The sequence below is a fragment of the Eutrigla gurnardus genome, assembly GCF_963514095.1.
Source record: "Eutrigla gurnardus genome assembly, chromosome: 3".
Classification (NCBI taxonomy): Eukaryota; Metazoa; Chordata; class Actinopteri; order Perciformes; family Triglidae; genus Eutrigla; species Eutrigla gurnardus.
Window position 1 is genome coordinate 22,392,705 of NC_139917.1, and position 20,505 is coordinate 22,413,209.

General features: G+C 40.8%; 3 protein-coding genes across 5 annotated transcripts; 1 reads left to right on the top strand and 2 right to left on the bottom strand.

Annotated features, from left to right (window-relative positions):
- Position 1: 1 nt before the first annotated feature.
- LOC311011550 (tetratricopeptide repeat protein 39B-like) lies at positions 2–17,891 on the bottom strand (the record flags this gene model as incomplete). Its single annotated transcript, XM_084006584.1, has 5 exons — positions 17,888–17,891; positions 787–888; positions 558–689; positions 344–420; positions 2–135 (listed from the first exon to the last, which is right to left on the bottom strand). The coding sequence occupies exons 2-5, from the start codon at positions 879–881 to the stop codon at positions 2–4; spliced, it is 438 nt and encodes a 145-aa protein (XP_083862710.1). The 5' UTR covers positions 882–888; positions 17,888–17,891.
- snapc3 (small nuclear RNA activating complex, polypeptide 3) lies at positions 4,534–9,786 on the top strand. Its single transcript, XM_084006203.1, has 9 exons — positions 4,534–4,767; positions 5,491–5,574; positions 5,659–5,737; positions 5,839–5,943; positions 6,035–6,184; positions 6,288–6,370; positions 8,265–8,423; positions 9,218–9,325; positions 9,408–9,786. Exons 1-9 carry the CDS (start codon positions 4,535–4,537, stop codon positions 9,553–9,555), a joined length of 1,149 nt encoding a protein of 382 aa, XP_083862329.1. The 5' UTR covers position 4,534; the 3' UTR covers positions 9,556–9,786.
- psip1a (PC4 and SFRS1 interacting protein 1a) lies at positions 10,183–18,494 on the bottom strand. 3 transcript variants are annotated; one of them, XM_084006195.1, is made up of 17 exons: positions 18,421–18,494; positions 18,123–18,212; positions 17,853–17,929; positions 17,357–17,495; positions 16,950–17,024; positions 16,500–16,604; positions 15,376–15,435; positions 15,221–15,281; positions 14,997–15,084; positions 14,427–14,601; positions 14,249–14,328; positions 13,882–13,937; positions 13,501–13,571; positions 13,045–13,146; positions 12,767–12,968; positions 11,570–11,666; positions 10,183–10,886 (listed from the first exon to the last, which is right to left on the bottom strand). In XM_084006195.1, exons 2-17 carry the CDS (start codon positions 18,192–18,194, stop codon positions 10,856–10,858), a joined length of 1,491 nt encoding a protein of 496 aa, XP_083862321.1. In that variant the 5' UTR covers positions 18,195–18,212; positions 18,421–18,494; the 3' UTR covers positions 10,183–10,855. The 3 variants fall into 3 exon arrangements, with proteins under 3 accessions (XP_083862321.1, XP_083862322.1, XP_083862323.1); XM_084006196.1 differs by having other exon boundaries at positions 18,339–18,425; XM_084006197.1 differs by lacking the exon at positions 16,500–16,604.
- Positions 18,495–20,505: the final 2,011 nt, after the last annotated feature.

Sequence of the window (20,505 nt, forward strand, 5' to 3'; positions counted from 1 at the left end):
CTTACTTGTAAATCTGATAACTGTTTCGGATCCTCATCCCTCCTTTGATGAAGCCGATTATACTCTCGTCCAGGAAGGTGAGAGCTGCTTTCTGCAGCAGAACCTCAGCATAGCACAGCTCCGCATGCATCTCAACTTTTGACCAGAATCAAACGTCACAATGATTAAACGCTGCAGAGCGGCAAGACTTGTGTTCGTAACACGATGCAAATATTGGAATAAATGACATTTATCCAGATGCCAATTGGTCGTTGTCAAATTGCTATGCAGAGTTTCCTGTATGTCAACATAGCGATCTCGTACACAGGATCAAGTACGCTTAAATGTGGAAGCTATCACTTACCTTCCGTCAGGTTCTCAGCTGGTTGTCTGCTCCAAAGGTTGGTTAAAGTCTCCACTATTCCAGTTTTCTTCCGAAATCTAAGTAAAGGAACACACAATATGATAAACACTTTAAGACGAGGTGACCAATAAAGTCAGCTAAATACAGTATATGACTGTCACTTTCTTGATTAGGAATGTACCACGTTGTCCCCAATTAAAGTTTTCAGCCATACCTTTGGCATGTCTGCAAGGACTCGTTCAGTGACCCCATGGCAGCATCCATGTCCTTGGGTTCAAAGGTCATGCCTGCCTGCATCACCAAGATGCTGCTGTAGCCCATTGCGTGGTACATGCTCTGACTCTTCCTGGAGGGGGAATAAATGATAGGACCACTGGCAGTGTGAGACAGCTGCACACAAGGGAATCAACAGTCAGCTGGAGATTGTTATGAAAGGGACTTACATGGGTTTTAAGAGAGCCAAAGCATCAGAAAACCTGTTGTTCAGAAAAAAGCTGAGCGCAGTGGAGCATTCCTTCAGTGTGGCCTCTAAATCCATTTCAGGCAATCTGAATGAAAGATGGACACATTTATGTCAGCTCCTACATCCCAACAGATGGACATACATCCGTCATTAAGTATTTGGGAGCTCAGGACGATCAAAGCCAAGAAGCCCAGACTAGACAAGATGCAAAACGTAGAGCATGTTAGCAAGCTTAGTGTTAGAAACAAGGGGACTTGAAGAGTATGCACAGTTTAGAGCAGTGGCTCCAAACTTTTTCTCCAGGGCCCCCCTTTGTAGTTAGAAAAAAATCCTGACTATCGATCGCTGTGTGAGTGTGTGTGTGTGTGTGTGTGTGTGTGTGTGTGTGTGTGTGTGTGTGTGTGTGTCTGTGACGCTGGATGAAGCAGCGTCCTGATTATTACATTAAATCAGACTCTCGACAACGTTTTTTTTTTCTTCTTTTCTTTCGCCCGTTTTTTAAAAAATTTAGAAAAGTCCGTGTTTTACATCTGATCCAATTTTCATCGTCAAATTCCATGATTCCGTCCTCGTTTTCCGCATAGCGTATACTGACCTCTAGTGGTTGAGTGTGGTGCATCACAATGAGTAGATTTCCCATCCCATTTGCAACGGATAAAGGATTTTGTTCACGGCTGATTATTTGCATTCATTGAAAAGCACGCACAAATTGCTGTAAAATCTAAACATAACAGAATGATGTCACTTACACTGATTCCTCTCTGATTTGGTCCAGGTCGACCTGAAAAGGGGGGACATTTTATTTATAATAATAATAATAATAATAGCCTAATAATAATAATAATAATAATAAAGTGGAACCGGATTCATATCTATAGACTGCGTGGTGAGATAACAGTTTAAGTTTTTTTTTTTCATTTTAAGTCAGTCAACTTTCAGACCTGTAAAGATTATACATGCAATAACAACTTTTAACGACTTCAATTTGACAGATGATTGATTCCAATAAAACGAAGAGACAGAAATCCCTTTAAATACAGCTGAAATAAACAAGTAAAAGTTGTTGTAGTAGACAACAGTTTGCTGATCAAACACACGTAGAGATGTTGCAGTGAAACACAACCTACCTGTTGCAGTGGATTGTCCATTTTCGTCTCCATTTGAGGCAGAGAATTGAGAAGGATGCACTAAACGTCAAGGGAAGGAGCTCTCCTCACTTCTAGACAAAATGAAAATTTGGCCTCCCGAATTATTTATAACAACAGGAGTGGCTTTGCTTTGCAAGGCCAGCCCACAAACTGCAGTCTTAATCAGCTTGTGGTTTGAAAGCACGAAAAATTTAAATGTCGACTAGCCGAGAGCGGCGAGACGCAGCCGCAATTACGCCATGACACGAGGACGGTGCGCGCGGAACAAGGTGGTTAACCTGATGGACCAGTGGTGGAAAAAGTAGTCCTACAGCCGGATCTTTAATTGCGTTAAAACCTGTAGCTATGGGGAAATATTATAAGTAAAATCAAAGTCCAGAAGTATCACCAGCAAAATGTAATAAATAAATAACTCGTTAAACATAATTGATCAGATTGTTAGTATTGATGAAACGAAACGATTTCTGTAGCTGGTTGAGATCTGGATATAGTTAGGTAGTTAAATCAACTGTAATCTCGGGGTCAAGACACATCATGAGATGATTTAAGACAAAAAACGAAATTATGTTGCACCAATTTGAATGTATTTTTCTGTTTTTTGTGTGTGTGTGAAACGATTGATAACTGTCAAATAATACGATCAGAAAAGTTTAGATGGGAAATTTCACTTTGGATGAACTACTGACAACTCATTAACGTTTGAAATAAAACAAGGGGCTCCAACTAGACTACATTTTAACCAGTGGTTTAATGTTCAACAATGCATTTTATGTTATAATCCTATGTGTTTTTGTATGAAATATCTTAATCTGAAGAGAAATACAGTAATGACAGCTGTCAGGTAGATGTACTGGAGTAAAAGTACAATATTTCCCCTCTGTAGTGTAGTGAAGAAGAGGGATAAAGTAGCATGAAATGGAAACAGCCATTCAAAGTACAAGATCTTCAAAGCTGTGGCTTTGGCCTCTAAAACTTGATTAAATGGTCACACCGCTGGGAGTTATAAGAGAGAGAGAGTGGAGGGAAAGGCGTCACCATCACAAGTGACCGCATGCCTTCGAGGGAAACCTGCTGCATATCCAGTGGTGTAACTCCACTCTGACAGCACAAGGCTTGTTTTACGTAAATTTGGTTACCATTTCTGGAAATCTGCATGCATGTGATGTCCCTGCCTAACTATTTATTTCCGGTGGTTTAGTCCTTTCGGCTGCTGCATCATTTTGAAAGCTTCTTTATGACGCTTATACTTTTAACACACGTCACAGAAAAGCCTTGTTTGATAAAGTTTTCACAGCTTATGATTATGAAATATAAAATAAAGAAATTCCAGTATGGTCCATGTGAAATAAGTAATTTTGTCTTTTAACATATTTTTAATTAGTTTTAATTTAGTTTCAGACAAAGGGAAATTCTTAAAGTGTTCTTATATGTAACATAACTGTATTCAAAGTGCTTGATTTGTGCAGGTCTAACTGGAACCACACTTGCTTTTTTTGCTCTTGACTCAATGACATTTATTTAGATTGACATTTTTGGCTAAATGGGTCATTATTAACTTGCCCTTTCTGCCTGCACTGCACTAACTTGCCTTCTCCCGCAGGAGCATGCAGTCAGGGAGAGATTTAAGAGAGGTGATCAATGAACTCATCTGTATACTGTAATTTTCTCGCTCCTGAACATGGGGTATGGTTTTAAAGGTGGACGGCTGAAGGCTCTGAAACCCATCGTGGACATAGAGGCAGATGGAGCGGAGAGCTGGGAGGAAGAAGAGGACCGGAGTGGTCGGGATGGAGTGTAGGGCTGGAGGAGTTCAGAGAAGTAGGGAGGAGAATCTTAAAAAGGGGGTGTTGGGCAGACAGCCAGTGGAGTTGTTTGAGGATGGGTGTGGTGTGTTGAGAAGATGGGGTTCTGGTGATAATGCGGAAGGACTGAGCCCTGGGGAACACCACTGGTGATTGGGGAGGGTTGTGATTGGAAATTTAAGTTGTAAACTGAGTGCGTCCGGAGAGGTACAATGTGAACCAGGCAGTTTTGCCTCTTATCTCATGTTAATGTGTTTATCTACATTTTATTTACATCCCACTCTATCAGTTATCATTCATGTGTTAATGTGTGAATGTTGATAACAAATAATTTTAATATTGCCTTAATTGTTAAAGGGTTCATAACTGACTTGAAAAAAAAAACACGATTTTAGGGATACAATTAATATTTTCATGTTTTTAATGAAAAATAAGAAAAAATATTTAATATATTTTATTTAATTTATTCCATAATTATCGTATTTATCGAATCATACAATTGATAGGATGTTGATAATGTGGTTATAAAGGCAATACCATGATATATAGTATTTTTAATTGTACAGAAGTGCATTTTGTAAAATGACAAGAAAAAAAATCAAATAAAACTACAAAAAAATCTTTAAACAATTTTAAAAATGTATACAGTATTTATGCTCAACCTGACCATGGGTATTTCGTTTGACGCCTCTAGTCTACAATGTCCCGTCTACTTGTCGCAAAAAAAAACTACATTACCCATGATCCTCAACGCTCTGACGTAGTCATTCGGGAAAACATGGCGGCGTCTGAGCCGTCGACAGCCGCGAACACAAACATCCCAGACTATGAATATAATGACGTTAACAGCAACATATTTCACATCGGTTCTTTCAGGAACGAGTGGCTGAAGAGGCTGAAGCCGAGTAACTACGGCTATCACCGGGAGGACGAGGACACGTTTGACGCTAACTTTGCCAAAGAGATGGGGATTGGTGCGGACACCCTGAGTGACCTGAAGTCCATCTGCAGGTTGTCACACCAACGTTCACCCAACTCGTAGCCTAGCTAGCTAACGTTTAGCTAACAGTTTCCACCGTTTCCACACTGCCATGAAATTGATTCTACCATCGGCTCTTTCCTTCTCTCTCTGCTGGTAGCACATATGTTTATAAAACATAACGAAATTGCACCAAAGCAATTACGATGACTGTTGGCTAAATAGCAATGGTGGAAGAGTAACGTAAACAGTAGAAATACTCTGTTACAAGCCAAAGTGACAGCTACAAACGTATTAGCATTAGAGTATCAAGATGTATGTGTATTATATTTAATGTGGACATCACAGTAGCATCACAATTGAAACATACAATAATGCAGAAGGAGCCGAGTTTTGAGTTTTCAGCCAAACGCTCATTTACTACAGGATAATTGTCATAATATACAGCTGTGTCTGGTTTTAGCTGTGAGAACAATGTTGTCTGTTGTTGACTCTGCTCGTGTCTTGTAGTGAATTAATTATGCAGACAAGGACCATTACCATTTAGCAATTAGCATTAAGTCGAAATGGCGTGTGAAGCTTTCAAAGCCTAAAATATGTTTTTCGAAGATGTGATAATGGCTCAACGTCATTGGGCTTTCGTCAGTTCTTTTTTTTTATTGTGTGGTTATACAGTGTTATAATTTTATTGAACTTTAATTGTTTTAGTTTTCAAACTAGTTACACAATGTTGTTTTTCCTGATTTCCTTTCAAGTCTAGATTCCCTTCGTTGCCATCCTGAGGATCAGCTGCCTGATACAGATGTTGTTCCTCCAGACCCAACGCTGAGAACATTAGTGTATGATTGTGTTTCTATTCATATTGTGTCCCGGATGAATCCGCAGCATATAAGCTAATTAACTGCATGCTTTGTTTTTAACAGACAAAGAAAAAAACGACAAGATCACAGAGCTACTTTAAAAGTCACCAAGAATAGACACGACTTCTACGCTGATGAACTGGTGGGTCCATTGAAGCACAAGAGAAATTGTTCTGTTTGACAGAGGAGGTGCCGGACATGTTTAACCTTTATATACTAATTTATATCCTGTGTGATTTCCAGGAGCGTTTAACTGTCGGCAGGCAACCTGAGGCAGTGGCTGACATGATCCCTGAAGGAGAAATCATTCTAACCATCAACGTCTACTACCCGGCTACTTTTGAGAAAGTGAGCTTTCACTAGGGTGCCACAAACCCTGCAAAGTTGACAGCCTGCTATTGTCCATGACACTGATATTTTCCTTCAACCCTCCCCTCAGTTTGCCTACGTCAGACCCCACATAACCCTGATGATGACGGGCTCCCACAGCTTGGCGGAGCTCAGAGATGCCATCTGCTGTGTCAGCGACCTGCAAGTGTGCGGAGAGTTCAGCAACACGCCAGACATCGCTCCAGAATTCATCAGCAAAGTGAGCACACGTAGAGATCATCGGAAATTACGAGCAAGGTCTAAAGTTAACATAAGAAGAAGATCTGAATTTTATATAAAACATATCCATTCTTCTGTTTTAGGATCATTACAAGTCGGCTTTCTTTTTCTTCGAAGGAGTTTTCTACCGCGACATGCGATACCCCGAGTGTCGGGACATCAGCGAGTAAGTTTCACACACTAGGCTTGGGCCGGTTTAAACATTTTCAAACCGGTCTGAGACTAATCCAAAGACCAGACTGAACCGGTTATACCGACCTTTCACGACTAAGCGTTGCACTTGCCATGGCAGACCCTCCCAAGTGATACATTCGTTTTTTTACACAGAAAGGAGAGTCAAAAATACCGATCAAACCGTTTATAAATAACTTTGCTTTGTGGCCTAACACTGCAACGGTGTCTCTTTTTTACAAAACATCATGACTAGCTTGTGGCTTCAAAACAACTGTGAAAGGTGAACTTTTGCTTGTCTTGCATATTTACATGACTCTTCAACCGCAAGCAAAGTTGCTGTGCATCATATACGTGTTGCTGATACAACGGCGGCCTCGTATGAGCAACTAGTGGCTTGTTATCGTCTTCGGATCTACGTTCTCGGCCCGTTAAATGCTCCAGTGGTGCGTCGCCTAGTGACGCGTCTTCAAAACGTCGATGTAAACAAACACAAAAACTCCCGCATCATGTGATGTCTATTATGCCGGCCTCGGCTCGCTCCGGAGTGAGGCGGCCGCATTTTGCGCACGACTGGACGGACACTTGCCGATCCGTTTATAAATAATCACACTATTATTTGAATCACTTGTCATTATTGCTGCATATTACTAATGAAAGGCACGTTGGATTTAGTGCTGGATGCCGTCAGCACAGGTCGCTGATGTTGTCCAGAACGTGTCATAAGGACAAATGCCGGTTCAACCGGTTTGTGCATAAATTAAACCGGTTTAGCCCTTACACCGAACCGAACCAGTGAAACCGGATATCGGCCCAACCCTCTCACACACTAGGTTTCACGCTATCTTGAATGTTTCGAAAGGGAGGAGTGAGCGGAGAGGCATTAAGTTGGTTGCAGTCTGCAACCCAGTGGTGTAGTGGAGGGTATACGCAGGTATACGGGTATAACCCGGCTGCAACCTCACCACAAGATGCCACTAAATCCTACCGCAGGTCCTTTGAAAGAATAGTTCCACATTTTGAGGATATTCACTTTCTTTTCAAGATGAGAGGATTGAAACTACGCTCACGTCTGCGGTTTAAGAAGGAGCTACAGCCAGGAGGTGGTTAGCTTAGCGTAGCATAATAACTGGAGGTTGGGGGACAACAGTGAGCCTGGCTCTCTCCAAATTTTAAAGATGTGCCAACACACGACTGAGTTTAAAGCAAAAATAATTGAATCAATTAGTAAATTTACGAGTTGGTGCAAATTGAGTATTTATTTTATTGTTTGTGAGCAACTTGAATATGCACAAGAAGGTGGCTCTCTTTTTAAACTTGAACTTTAAACCATTGAGTGAGTCTCGAACCTTTGAACCTTCATCAAAATGTCTTACCAGCTCTGTTAATTGCCAGTGTGCAATAATGCAATATTTATAAACTTGTACTATTGGGACAGATCATGAAGCTCAGCAAAAACGTACTCTTTTTATATATCACTGTGCTGGTGTTGTTACTAGTGCAGCTTATGCAATCAGCTAGTGATAAGAACATGAACAAGGACACCTTGGTTCAGAGGACTTTCATTGACTCCTTGTAATTCATCTTCAGTTCAAGATGTCTTTGCCAACTAGAGTTACAGCCACATTTACTCAAATCATTTAGCATGCTCATAAGTGGACCAGAAACATTGGTGAGAAATATTTGGGGCAGAACATTGCTCTTCCATCCACACTCTGAAACACTAGGGAATGAAATGTTGGAGAAATGATGTGGCGGTGTTACCATAAATCAGCATAAAAGGAATAAACCTGGAGGCTACCGGAAACTTGAACTTTCACGTCACATGGAGCAGAAAAGATAGGTCTTTGACGAGCTTCTGATGTACTTTCTGCATGTTTCTGATTCAGGACCTTTATTGAATGGGCAAAGACCCACAACTTCCCGTCCTACAGCAAGGCCAAGATGGAGGACACACGATTTGTGGATCTGAAAGTGAAAGTGGGCTTCCCGTACCTCTACTGTCATCAGGGAGACTGTGAACATCTTGTCATCATCACAGACGTCAGGTCAGTGCTGTGTGTTCTTTGTCATTATCCGGGGTTCCCACAGATGCCAAAAAAAGATTGTTGTCTTAAATCAATATTTCCACAGTTGGTCTACGACTTGGGAAGTAGAATTGTTTTTTTTTTAGCCTAACATTGCAATTTAATTTGGCTTTTCAACCAAGATTTCTGGGCATTGTTGAACGTAGAAGAGGAAGTTGAGCAGAGATTTATTTTTTATTTTTGCAATTGCTCCCAATGAGGAGAGAGTGTATGTGGCTGCTTTTCCAGAGCACGCATTAGTCAACCCACTTCCTAGATTTATTCGTTCTACTTGCTCGTCACAACAATGACAAAATTGTCTTTTAGTACTGTACTGCCCGTATGAGATGGGTCACATTCTTGTACAGGTACTTGTGGTCCGGAAGCTCTTCGCTGAAAGTGATCCAAGGTAATTTTATCACGTTGTAACTAATAATGAATAAGGTGCTTGTGTTCAGTCTGAAGCACATGCTGGAATGGAAAACGCCTGAGCATCCTCTCCTAACGTAAATAACCTACACCACCACAACGATTATATGTGGTGGTTTGATACGTTGATGAAAAGCCTACAATGTGATGGTTTGAAGTAAAGCGCTTCGTTGTCGGACAGGATTCAAGACTCCATAGTGCTGGTAGATAAAAAATAAACCTCTGAGCCCATTTACTGTTTGCATGAAAGCCGCTTTCAATAACACAATTGTGAGACAAATCTGTGTTCGCATCACGAAGAAGTTGGGCCTGATCCTTTTTTTTCACTCTTTTGGTACTAATGACAGGCTGAGCCATACGAACGACTGCCTGGACAAGAAGCTGTATCCGCTTCTCACACACAAGCACAGGGTCACCACCCAGAAGTGTGCGGTCTGCCACGTCTACATTGGAAGGTGTGTAAAAGTCTGATGCACAAACACTTTTTTTGGTATTCTCACGCTGGGAAGACAAGTTTAACATCCCGACTCTTTGCAGATGGTTTACTACCAACGACCGGTTTGCTCCGAGTGACCCGTGTCTTTTCTGTGACAAGTGCTTCCGGATGCTGCACTACGACGCTCAAGGCAACAAAGCGGGCAATTTCTTGGCCTATCCGTATGTCGACCGTGGTGCATTTAACTAATCCACGTCTTTGGATCAGATCAGTTAAATGTGAGAAATGCCTTCGTATTTGGGAAATGTATATTTTGTTTAAAAAGAAGCTGTTTTTGGACAGCAATGCTTTGTTTTTTTACAGACGTTTCAAATCCACAGTAACATGTAAAAATGTGTTTAACTGAGCTGTGAATTTCCTTATGTAAAAATGTATTTATATTGTTTATTTTGTAAACCATTCATTAAAAATGAAGATGTACTTATTTCTAAGCGTTGGCATCTATTTCACCCTGAAAACATGATTTAAAATTTTACTCAGTTTCATAGTCAGTCATTTAAATATTAATTACTAAATGCACAAAAGTTAAGGTTTGAGAGGGAAAAAAAGTTGTATTTATTAAGTCAATCAGCTTCATCACAACTTTGAGCTGTGACTCCGTGGTAGAGTTGGCGCCGCATCAGCCCGGGTTTTAATCCGACCATCGACACCTTCTGCAATGTCGTCCCCATCTCTCTCCACCTTTCACTCTCACACTCTCTCTCAATAAAAGGCAAAAATGGCCCAAATAATAATAATTTTGATTCAAACATTGCTAGATCCCAGTTATATGACATTGCCCTTTTCCAGCCGAGTCACTTAAACTGACAAAAGGAGTCCTGTATGTATGTACTACTTTATTATTGGATACTGAAACAGGTCATCAGACAGGCACAAAAATACTCTTATTTACATCTACGTTAAAAACAAAAAAACAAAAGTTTTAAAACAGACACTTGGAAAATGTGAGTAAAAAGAACTTTGGCAAAAGGAATTTTTCTGTTTGTGAATGTTTAAAACATTAATGCAGCCAATTATTAACCGTGGTAATAAGATTTCTAACTACAATTAAACATCAGTACAAACTGATCAAACTGTTCCGTAAATGTCAAACAATTTTAAATGCGTGTGCAATTATCGAGTACAACGGAATGCAATCTACTCCAAAAGTGAAAAAATAGGACTAGCTCGTCTGTGAGCACGCTCATTAAGATCTAAGTTCACGGAGCTGCAGCTCTACAAGTGCTTACTCAAATCCAACTAGTTGTCTGAAAGAAGAAGAAAAAAAAATAGTAAAAAAATAAAATATGCAGTCAGTAGATCTCGGGAGTGGAGGGGTTGGATGCACTGAAACCTTTAAGCAGCAACTCTGACAGAAGCAGTCAGTCAACTGGAAACCAGTGATCATTATCAGTCATCAAAACACGCTGGACAGGACATCCCAGTCAGTCGGGTCAGTTTGGACAAAGGTTAGATGAGTACAGCAGCAAACGTCTTCATGTAGGACACTCTAAGTGGACTCCTCCTGAGCTTTCGGGCCACTGTGGTCGAAGAAAAGGAAATGGGTTAACACCAACCAAAGACCTCCACTGTTGACCAATAACTATTAAAAACAAATGAGGGGCCATGTTTACTCCAGTTTGAGTAGCGTTATCTCAAAAATGTCCCAGTTGTTTTAGAAATTAATTACCCTTTTTTTAAAAACTGAAAATTGAGCTCTATTTTTAAACCATGTACAAACCAATGGGCTTGGGGCTGATTGACAGAGAGGGTTAGGGAAGTCAGTAAGTACCAATTTACAGATTAACAGGATTTGCAAACAATAAGAAACGCATAGCATAAAGCCAGTCTCATACTTTAAGATAGTTTTTCCTTGCCAGCTAGAATTTCTTCACTTTTTAAAATGTATTTGAAATACCTTTGCAATTAAGTACTAAGGGAACTCCAGAAAAACTAAAGAGAAACTAGTTTTATACAGTTTTGGAGTAACCTTTCAATCTCACATGTGCCACAAATAATTAATTTTGGGTTCTTTTTTTAAATCTCCCTTTTTACTCTTTATGGACGTTGTAGCTTTCATACTGTAACTGTATGAATTTCTCAATGTTTAGCAATTAGAATATGAATTCGTGGGATATGGTCAAGAACTTTGTTTCTGAGGTCACCGGGAACCTTTGACCACCAATGATCAGTGTTGTCCTGTGTATTCGTTTGGGTAACCTACCTGTGATTCTCCCCGACCGAGGCGTCTTCAAGGAGCTTCTCCCCCTCCGCCTCCTGTCTTTTCTCCTCTGGGCTGATATCGCCATTCGTCATCTTGTCTTTAGAGAGAGAGAGAGAGAGAGACACACACACAGACTCTGTCAGACAGAACACCACTGCCCAACCTACGACACCGCAGAGAGCAGAACTCACAGGAGCATGTGATGACACGCCGAGCTCCAGACCTTAATGAGACAAACTCGATGTTCCATCCATTTGGCATGCCTTGCTGCAGAAAGAGACCTTTCACAGAGTTGCTCTTTAATTGAAGTGTAGTACGTACTTAGAGAAAGTAAGTCAATGGATCACAGAAGTGGCAGCAGACCTCTGATTATATTCAGTGTTCTGAGAAAACTCACCACAGAGATCCTATGATGGCCTCGTGAAAAGGGATGGGGGAAAAAAGTCAATGCTTCAATGTCTCTGTTGTCTGATTGGTTTTCCTTTTTGACTCAGCTGGTCATACTTGATTTGCCAATAACTAGCAGACACGCTTTGACATAATCTCATCACCTGACATAGCCACCCCTCACTGTACTAACTCCCATGTGCTTACAAAAAAAAACCTCCTTATTTTTACTCTTTCATTTTCAATGATTAGAATCGTCAGAAATGACAACCAGCATAATAACACAATGTCTCCTTGTGATTTCTTCACAACGATTAAATAACCCTTCACCTCCAAAATGATTGTATTACATCAGTTACTCGCCCCGTGTTACTTTGAGTTATTGAAGTTCTTTTTCTCACATGCCAAAGTGTTTTAAATGTGGAGGCGTGCGAGAAAAAAACAGTTTTCTGCAACAATTCCAGGTGAGTGATTGACATAGAAATATGGGTGCAACAGGCGCCCACCTCCGGTGTCAACATCCCCAAAACCCAGCGCACTAATAAAAGTGCATCCAACAGACCAAAGCTTTACCAAGAAACAGTAATGGCTGGTTTCACCAGAGCATCAGGCAATAATCAATGTGATATTTTATACAATCAGAGGTGTTCTGTTGTTTGTATGTACAATTTCTTAATGGAGAAAACTATTGAATAAAAGATTATATTCTACTTTGTTCTTTAACCTCCAAATGAACAAATCCTGTTTGTCTACAGAATGAAAGACAGGGGAATAAAGAACAACTCAGGAGGAATGGATAATAAAAAGTACCCGAGTTGTTTTCCTTGGCTTGTTCCACTCTCTTCAGCGCTCCTTTCTTGGCCTCCTCGTGCTGCCGCTGTTCGGCTAAAGACTTGTTGAGCACCTGGCTGAGCACACAGTCGCCTTCTCCCACCAGAAACATGCTCTTAAACTTGTTGTACAACATGGTGGCCTTGTCCATGATGTCCTGGCTGGCCTTGAATCTGCGGATCTAGAAGAGGGATTTAAACATTCAAAGACGGGCCTCCGATGGTCGTTTACTTTTACATTTGGATGAGCGAGCGTACCTTCTTGAGCGTGGCGATGAGTTCGCTGTGCTTCTGCAGGTGCTGAGTCGTCACTTGAAGTGCGCCGATCTCATCTAATGCATCCAAGCACTTCTTCACATCCTGGAAAACAATTCTCAAACTTAACCACAGTGTGTTAAAAGTAGCTCTTTACACGTTGAAGACGACCGACATCTGTTATTTTCCTTGAATCATGAATCAACAGTGAAATTACTGCATACACGTGTGATTTATAACGACAGGAGTCACACAATCACTCGCATTAGGATGCCATTGGTCATAAATGATTTACATGGATGATTCAGGAACGCATGAAAAGAGACGAATATACAAAGTGAGACGACACACTGACGTCAGAAAGATTTGTCAGTGCACGTAGGAGAACGTGAAGAAAAAAATCAATTTGCAAAGTTGTCAGTAGAGGAAATGAAAGTGATGGCGGTTAGTAGAACTTACAGGGTTGTCAATTTTCAGTGAAATCTTGATTTCACTGTGCAGTCTCTGGAGCATTAGGTCAGTTGACATTTCTGTGGGGGAAAAAAACACTTGCTGTTTTTTTTTACCAGAATCAAGTGTGAATTTGTGTCAAAAACTTGTTTTGGGATATGCAACAGCTTTTTACACTGAGTGTGTAATTTCTGTTTGGGGGCGACAGCCTCATGTGTTCAAGCCTGTATTATAATAATAATACACTTTATTTGTATTGTAATATAATAAAGCTCAGCCGTTTCCTCCGTCATCTTCAACAAATATTTTATTTAATTGGCCTTCAATTTGAAAAATTCCCTGATTCCCCAAACATAAGCCCATATATATATATATAATTTGAATACTGACCCTTTTTCTTGACCCCTGTCTTCTCTTCATTTTTCTTCCCGTCATCTTTGTTTGGCCTGCAATGCAGAATATCCACACCAGGTTAGAAACATTGCCATTCCTCTCCTAATGACTTTGCTTACTTATATAGTGTCAACATGAGTAGCTGATGAATTAAATACAATTTATTTAGTTATCACATCTAATATTCATGTTATTCCTCCAGTTAATTTAATGCAACAATCTCTGGTTATGCCTTCTCAATAGTTAACTTTCCTCTTCATATAATTGCAAGTTAAATACTTTGAGTATTGGCGGTCAGTCTGACCAGAATAAGCAACATAAGGTCGTCATGGTAACTTCTAATGGGTATCGTATGAATACGTACTCTCTCAATTCATCCGATTTCCGTCGCCTCACATCTTTGTCCATCTCAGAGTTTTGGTGTTTCTTTCTGCCTTTGTTTTTCTGAGATTAAAAGAAACCAAAAAGCATGCGTGTGAAAGCCTCATACTGACACACACACATTTCTATTATGTAGGAATCACGTTGGACTTGAAACCTGCCTCTTCATCGTCAGAGCCCGAGGAGCTGTCCTCCTTCTTCTTCTTCTTGGCCTCGGGCTCTTTCGCCTCCGCTTCCTTTCCTTTGCTGTCCTCCTTCTTCCTCTTGTCCTCTTCTCCACTCTTGGACTTTTCCTCTGCTGCCCTCTTTCTCTTTCTCTCTGACTCAGCAGCGTCCCTAAATGTGAGAGAAGGGGTCGTCTGTTACGAGGCTACGGGACAGGGGCCGCATTTAAAAAGCTTCAAAAGCACAAATTCTATGAAAATTCTGACAAAATTCTTAGAATATGTACTTTCTCCAAGAATTTTACCTTTACAGTTAAAAGCCTCTTAGCCCTTAAGAAAGCTCCGAAGGACTTTAAGAGGAGTATCTGAGAAGTTTCCTAAGCTAGTCCGTGTTAGAGTATTCTCAGAATGCTTTTAAATATGACCCCAGCTCTATTTTAGTGCAGATTTGACAGAAACTTGTGATCAAAATGAATGTGTGGGCCCTCCACCCAGGCAAAGTTGGTGCACAAGAAACAGACTTACGTGAGCATTTTGTAATGTGTATATGCATTTTCATGTAGTTACATTTCACTTCCCGAGCCTTGCTGGTCCTGCTGCTGGAGCAAAAGCATCTTCTCACTTTTGGGCTTCCTGCCTCTTCGTTTTGGACCCTCTGGTCACATGGACACAAAAACACACAGAGACCATAAATCCATGTTATGAAAAGGAGAGCTGAATGATAATAATGAGCAATATCTGTACATCTTGTTAGCATTATGAGCACTAACATCACAGGCAACGTGGCCTACCTGAGGAGCTGACAGGACTAGCAGGGGCATCGTGTTTTTCAGTCTCCTGCTCAGCATCACTCTGGAAAAAAAAAAAGATGTGCAATCTCATAAAATGCTTTCAACAAACCATTCATTTAGACCGTAAAGTGAACACATTAATACGTACTACAGACCTTTTTCTTTCTCCCCCTCTTGGGTTTAGGAACATCTGTGGATTCTTTCTGTGCCAAATCCTAAAACGTGACAGCTGTTGTTAATCTTTGACTTTTGACTGCCTTCAAACTTCCCTTTAATATAACAGCATGATTCACCAAAAAGCAGGTATACATGTCAAGTGGACAGCAAATATCTGGATTAATAGCACCATCTAGTGTATAACAGTGATATTACAGCCTGAAGTATTAAATGTGCCAGTGTTTCATGAGCAATGTCTGTGTCCAAATTCCAAAACACACTAAATATATATAGTATTTAGCCATATTTAAAGTATGCAGTGTTACTGAAGTTAGTATACAAATATTCAGTACACTTAACTGGTTAATAAACGTTGGAATGCCAAATTAAACCATAACACTCTTTTTGTTTTATGAGGTGTTTGTGGAGCCGTTTCATCAACGTGATGAGCAGCTCCATTTATTTCACACACAGCATACTTTTTAGTTCCCATACTAACGTTTTGGGTATACTTAGTGTTTACAGTAAGGAATTAGGACACTTTCTTTTAAACTTGTAGGAATATTCCAGAGACAGCAGGGGGGAAAATAGAAACCTGAGCAATATACATAAACTGAGTCACAACTTACCTTTCTCCAAAGCACACAGAAAGCCATGCAGAAATAAAACAACGTCAACTAATTGCATACAGCAGTTTTAGTGAATATGTGGACAGGAAAAGGCAGTAAACAAAGCAATAACACACGTTGTCAGAGTTTTAAAGCAGAGAAGAAGAAACAAACATGTCATCATCACATAAGAGTTTATGTCCCAAACCTAAATCACTCTGAGCAACAGCCAGCTATGCTCACTGGCTATGATTCAATCTAATAAAAAGCATTTTTAGTGGGCAGCACAGACTCTGTATTTTCTCAAATAATCATCTCAGTCATCACAGAAAACCCAGCCCCGGCATTCTAGTCAAAACATCAAGCCCCAATGCAAGTTTGTGGCCGCCGACGAAAACTCAAACAGAAACAAACCACCAATTGAAAAAAAACACCATGTGTCACATGCTTTCCCACAGGGTGGGTGTGAGGCGACCTGCGCCATTTTATGGGATCCCAGCATGCAAAGTACGTACATCCTGGTTCTGAGGACCCTGCTCAGAGATCAGAGACCCTTCCTCCTCCTCCTCCTCCTCCTCCTCCTCATTCTCATTCTCCTGCTCAGTCTCACTTCCTGGAACCTAAATGCACCCAAGACACAGGATAGGACGCAGTGTGGTGGCGTAAACGAGTCTTGAAAGGGAGAAAAGTCAGCGAGTATCCTTCTGTTCCACACACACACTACTCTTAACAAGCCTTTTAATCTATCAATGCAAAAATCACACTATTAATTTAGTAGACTATCGCCTGCACTGATATGTAATTCAGTGTGAAGCAGACGCACATTAGAGGAAGATCAGAGAAAGCAAAAGGAAAAAAGAAGCTGACGGCACATAACAAACCAGTCAATGCAGTGAAGCGACTGTATGTATTTGCTTGCGAATGAGATTTTTTTTTTTTTTTAAATAAACAAAGAAGAAACCTACTTTGTCGTCCGTTTCCTCTTCACCTTCCAGGTTGCTGTCCGAATCCTTTTCAGTGAAAGAATCGGGGGCGACCGGCTATAAAATGAAATTAAATAATGAAACATAATGTTGGGACGTTGAAATTATATTGACTGGAAATCTTGAGCGTATTCTAGTCCTGCTCAATGCGTTAAGTGTCCTGAGATGACTCTGATATGACACTATAAATAAAATAAATTAAATTAATAATTAGATAGCATGGGAGCAGTTGTTTTTTTTCACCCCAACTTTTCTCGACTAGATCCAAATTAATATATAATATATTTATAACATATGAGACATTTTAGTGCACCCACAATCAAACGGTCAAACTATCAGGAGGTGACGTGCAGCCGATCCAAGCAAAAGGCTGAAAACGGAGGACGTACCTTGGGTGCAGTGAGCTCAACTTTTGGGTTGTTCTCAATCTCCCACAATCCTTCATTGAAGCCCTTCCTCTTGTTGGGCTTGGCGTACTTGTCTTTGTTGGGCTGGTATGGGAAGATGTCTTTGGGGCCAAGAAATGCTCTGTTTGAAAGAAGATAATAGTACCTCTATAACCACAACCGGATACATAAATGCAGCAATTTACCATTAAAAATACATTTTACGTTAAGAGTCCAAAATCTCTGTGGGAATTAACAGCACAATTAAATGGTTAGAGCTACTGGAGGGCATATCTTGTACAAACTTTCTCATGGAGAGCTCAAATGTAGTTTTCCACTTTTCCTTCATTGCAATACAGTTTTCTCTGTATAATTAGGTGGTATGTTAACTGCATTTCCTGCCATGCTTTCTGTTCGTTCTGGCCACCAAGAAGAAGGAAGTTTGAGCCCTTCAAACTAAAAGGGAATAACAAAGATCGCCAGTGAGCTTTTTACAAACGTTTCATGGGTGCCAAAGAAGAAGATGGGCAACTTGATATTGGATGGCTTCACAGCACCGTCTGGGACTTCATCAATCTGGTCGAGGAATGAAGAAAAAACACAAAAGTTTTTAAATATATTGAAAGTCTGAAACTGAAAGCGTGTGCTTAGCTATTGTTTATGTCTGTCTATGGGCTATGTGCAGCCTTTTAGCGGTTGCATATACGTTTAAATGTTTAATTGTAATAAAACAGCCTACATTTCGCCTATGATGAAGCTCTGTACTCACTCTTGCGGGCCAGTGTGGATAGCCCTTCATCTTGGCGAAGATCAGATCACCAGGTTTCCAATCTCGAGTCATGCTGAAAGTATTACCGAGCTGGAACAAGGACGCAGAATGAAGTTATTACACACCTTTTATATATTAGCTATATTAACATGCATCTCCTCAGGCACGTAAAACGTGCGTACACGTCAGTTCAGTGCGACAACCCGCTTCACTGACCTCCACTTTGTGCAGACGTCTGGACGAAAGATGATTAGATTTACGTATCTCTGTAAAGTGTTATTGCAGCACGGATTCTTACCAGGAAAACACAACGCTCCTTTTCCTTCTCCCTTCAGTCGGATGCACGTTTTCCGCTCCCGCGCAGGACGTCGACAGACTGTACCATTATATGGCAAGACACGGGGGGGGGGCACGAGAGTCTATGTTAATTACACGTAGTTTGTCTTGTTTAATTTTAAAGAAGCAGAACTACAACATTTAAGGCACGTTAGCACATAATAGTAAATGTTTGTGGAACCACAGTGTGAGTCACCATTACGAAAATAGGATTTTATTAGTGGAAGTTTTCGCGAAAGTAACCGCGCCGAGCATCTTAGCACTACAGAGATCGTCTATGCTAGCATTCGGCTTGACGGACGTTTGAAAAAAAAGTGGGCGTTAACTTCCACGCATGCGCTCTCACACTATTATTTAAGAATGAGATACAGGCACGCTAAGCGTCGTTGCCAAAGACACGAATGACATTACTTTTGTACACGAATACGACTTATACCATTTAGTTTATGTATGTGCGTTAGCGGATAGGTGTAAATATGGGTTATTCTTGGTACCTGAAAATAGCATCAGAGTGGGAGGTCTGCAGCGGCTCCTCTGTCCTGCTTGGTACTGATGCTGAGGCGGCAGGGTCCAGCTTTACAGTAACAACAACAGAAGGTTTATCTCCGCACAATATGGCCCACATCTCTGACAAATCATGTATTTCTCTGTTCACCGTTTGTTCCACTTTAACCTCAAGCTCTTGCTCTGTGAAACGTGTAGTCTGTGTATGGCCGTGTTATTCATTTACATTCATTTTCAGTCAATTCGATGGACAAAATGCTGAAAAGCCTTTCACTCCATTTTGTATGATATCGAGTGACCTCTAGTGGCGATATGAAGGCTTTACACATGGCGTGTAGCAAGGAAGGAATGATGGATTGCTTTCCAGGTTTTGGTATTAGAAGAGCAAGCTCACATTATGCGTTGCCTGGTTCGAATTTTTATCAAAGGTATTGATATTGCCATTAAAAACAATTACAAATGATTAACTCGTCACTAGTTATTGTGACGGACTACTAGTCCATCACAATTTCCTGGATCCCGGATTGATATCTTCAAATGTCTTGTTTTGTCCAGCCAACAGTCCAAAAATCTAACAATACTCATGTACAGTGATATAACAGAAAAGCTGCAAATTCCCAAATATGAGGACCTGGAACTTGATAATATTTTACATTCTTGCTTTAAAAAAAAGACAATTAGTTAAAATCCTTTCAATTCTAATCATGATCCAAAACATAGTTTTTTTTATTTTAACTGATGGTTTGTTTCCTCAAGATTTTTTTTAATTAGGTTGAACAAACTTAAACAAACTAATCAACAGTTTAAGACAAAAAAAATGATCTTGACATAAGTCAGCCATTGGGCTCTGGGGTGCTCTATAATAATAAAACACTGCAGATGGTGAAAGTATATGAAGGTGACCTCAACATTTGTGGCCTGATATGGATAGCAATCTTATATAAATCCAAGTCTACCATGTGTGTGTGTGTGTGTGTGTGTGTGTGTGTGTGTGTGTGTGTGTGTGTGAAGATGCTGATGGTTGAAGGACAGGCTCATCAGCCACAGGGACCCAGAGAGGGGGATAAGGGAGACGAGGAGGCCAGGATGGGCCAGAGGCGGGTGGATGAGACAAAAGGAGAACAGAGAGGTGGAACCCAGGTCCATGCCCAGGAATAACTCACAGGAGCTAGCAGGGCCCCCTGCCCAGTCTGCGAGGTGAGAGACCTTGGTGTTGGACCCCAGCCAGCTTAGTGGGGTTCCTGCTCAGACACAAGGCTGTAACAGAGGCCGGGGATGGAGCTGTAGAGAGATGACAGTGTGTGTGTGCAGATATGAATGCAACGTGTGTGTCTCCTTCACCCTGGCAGACGAGCTGTTGGCAGAACATCCCAGCCCACTCTGTCTCCGAGGGCCACAAAGTCCTGCTTTCCTTCCTCACTCATTTGTTAACCTGCCTCTCTTCTTTGCCGCGTCCTCGCTCCCATGCTGAGAGGAGCTACTTTATATATGAGCGGTGCCATTCAAAATCACCTCCCTACTTTACCGGCTGCCCTCTGGCACA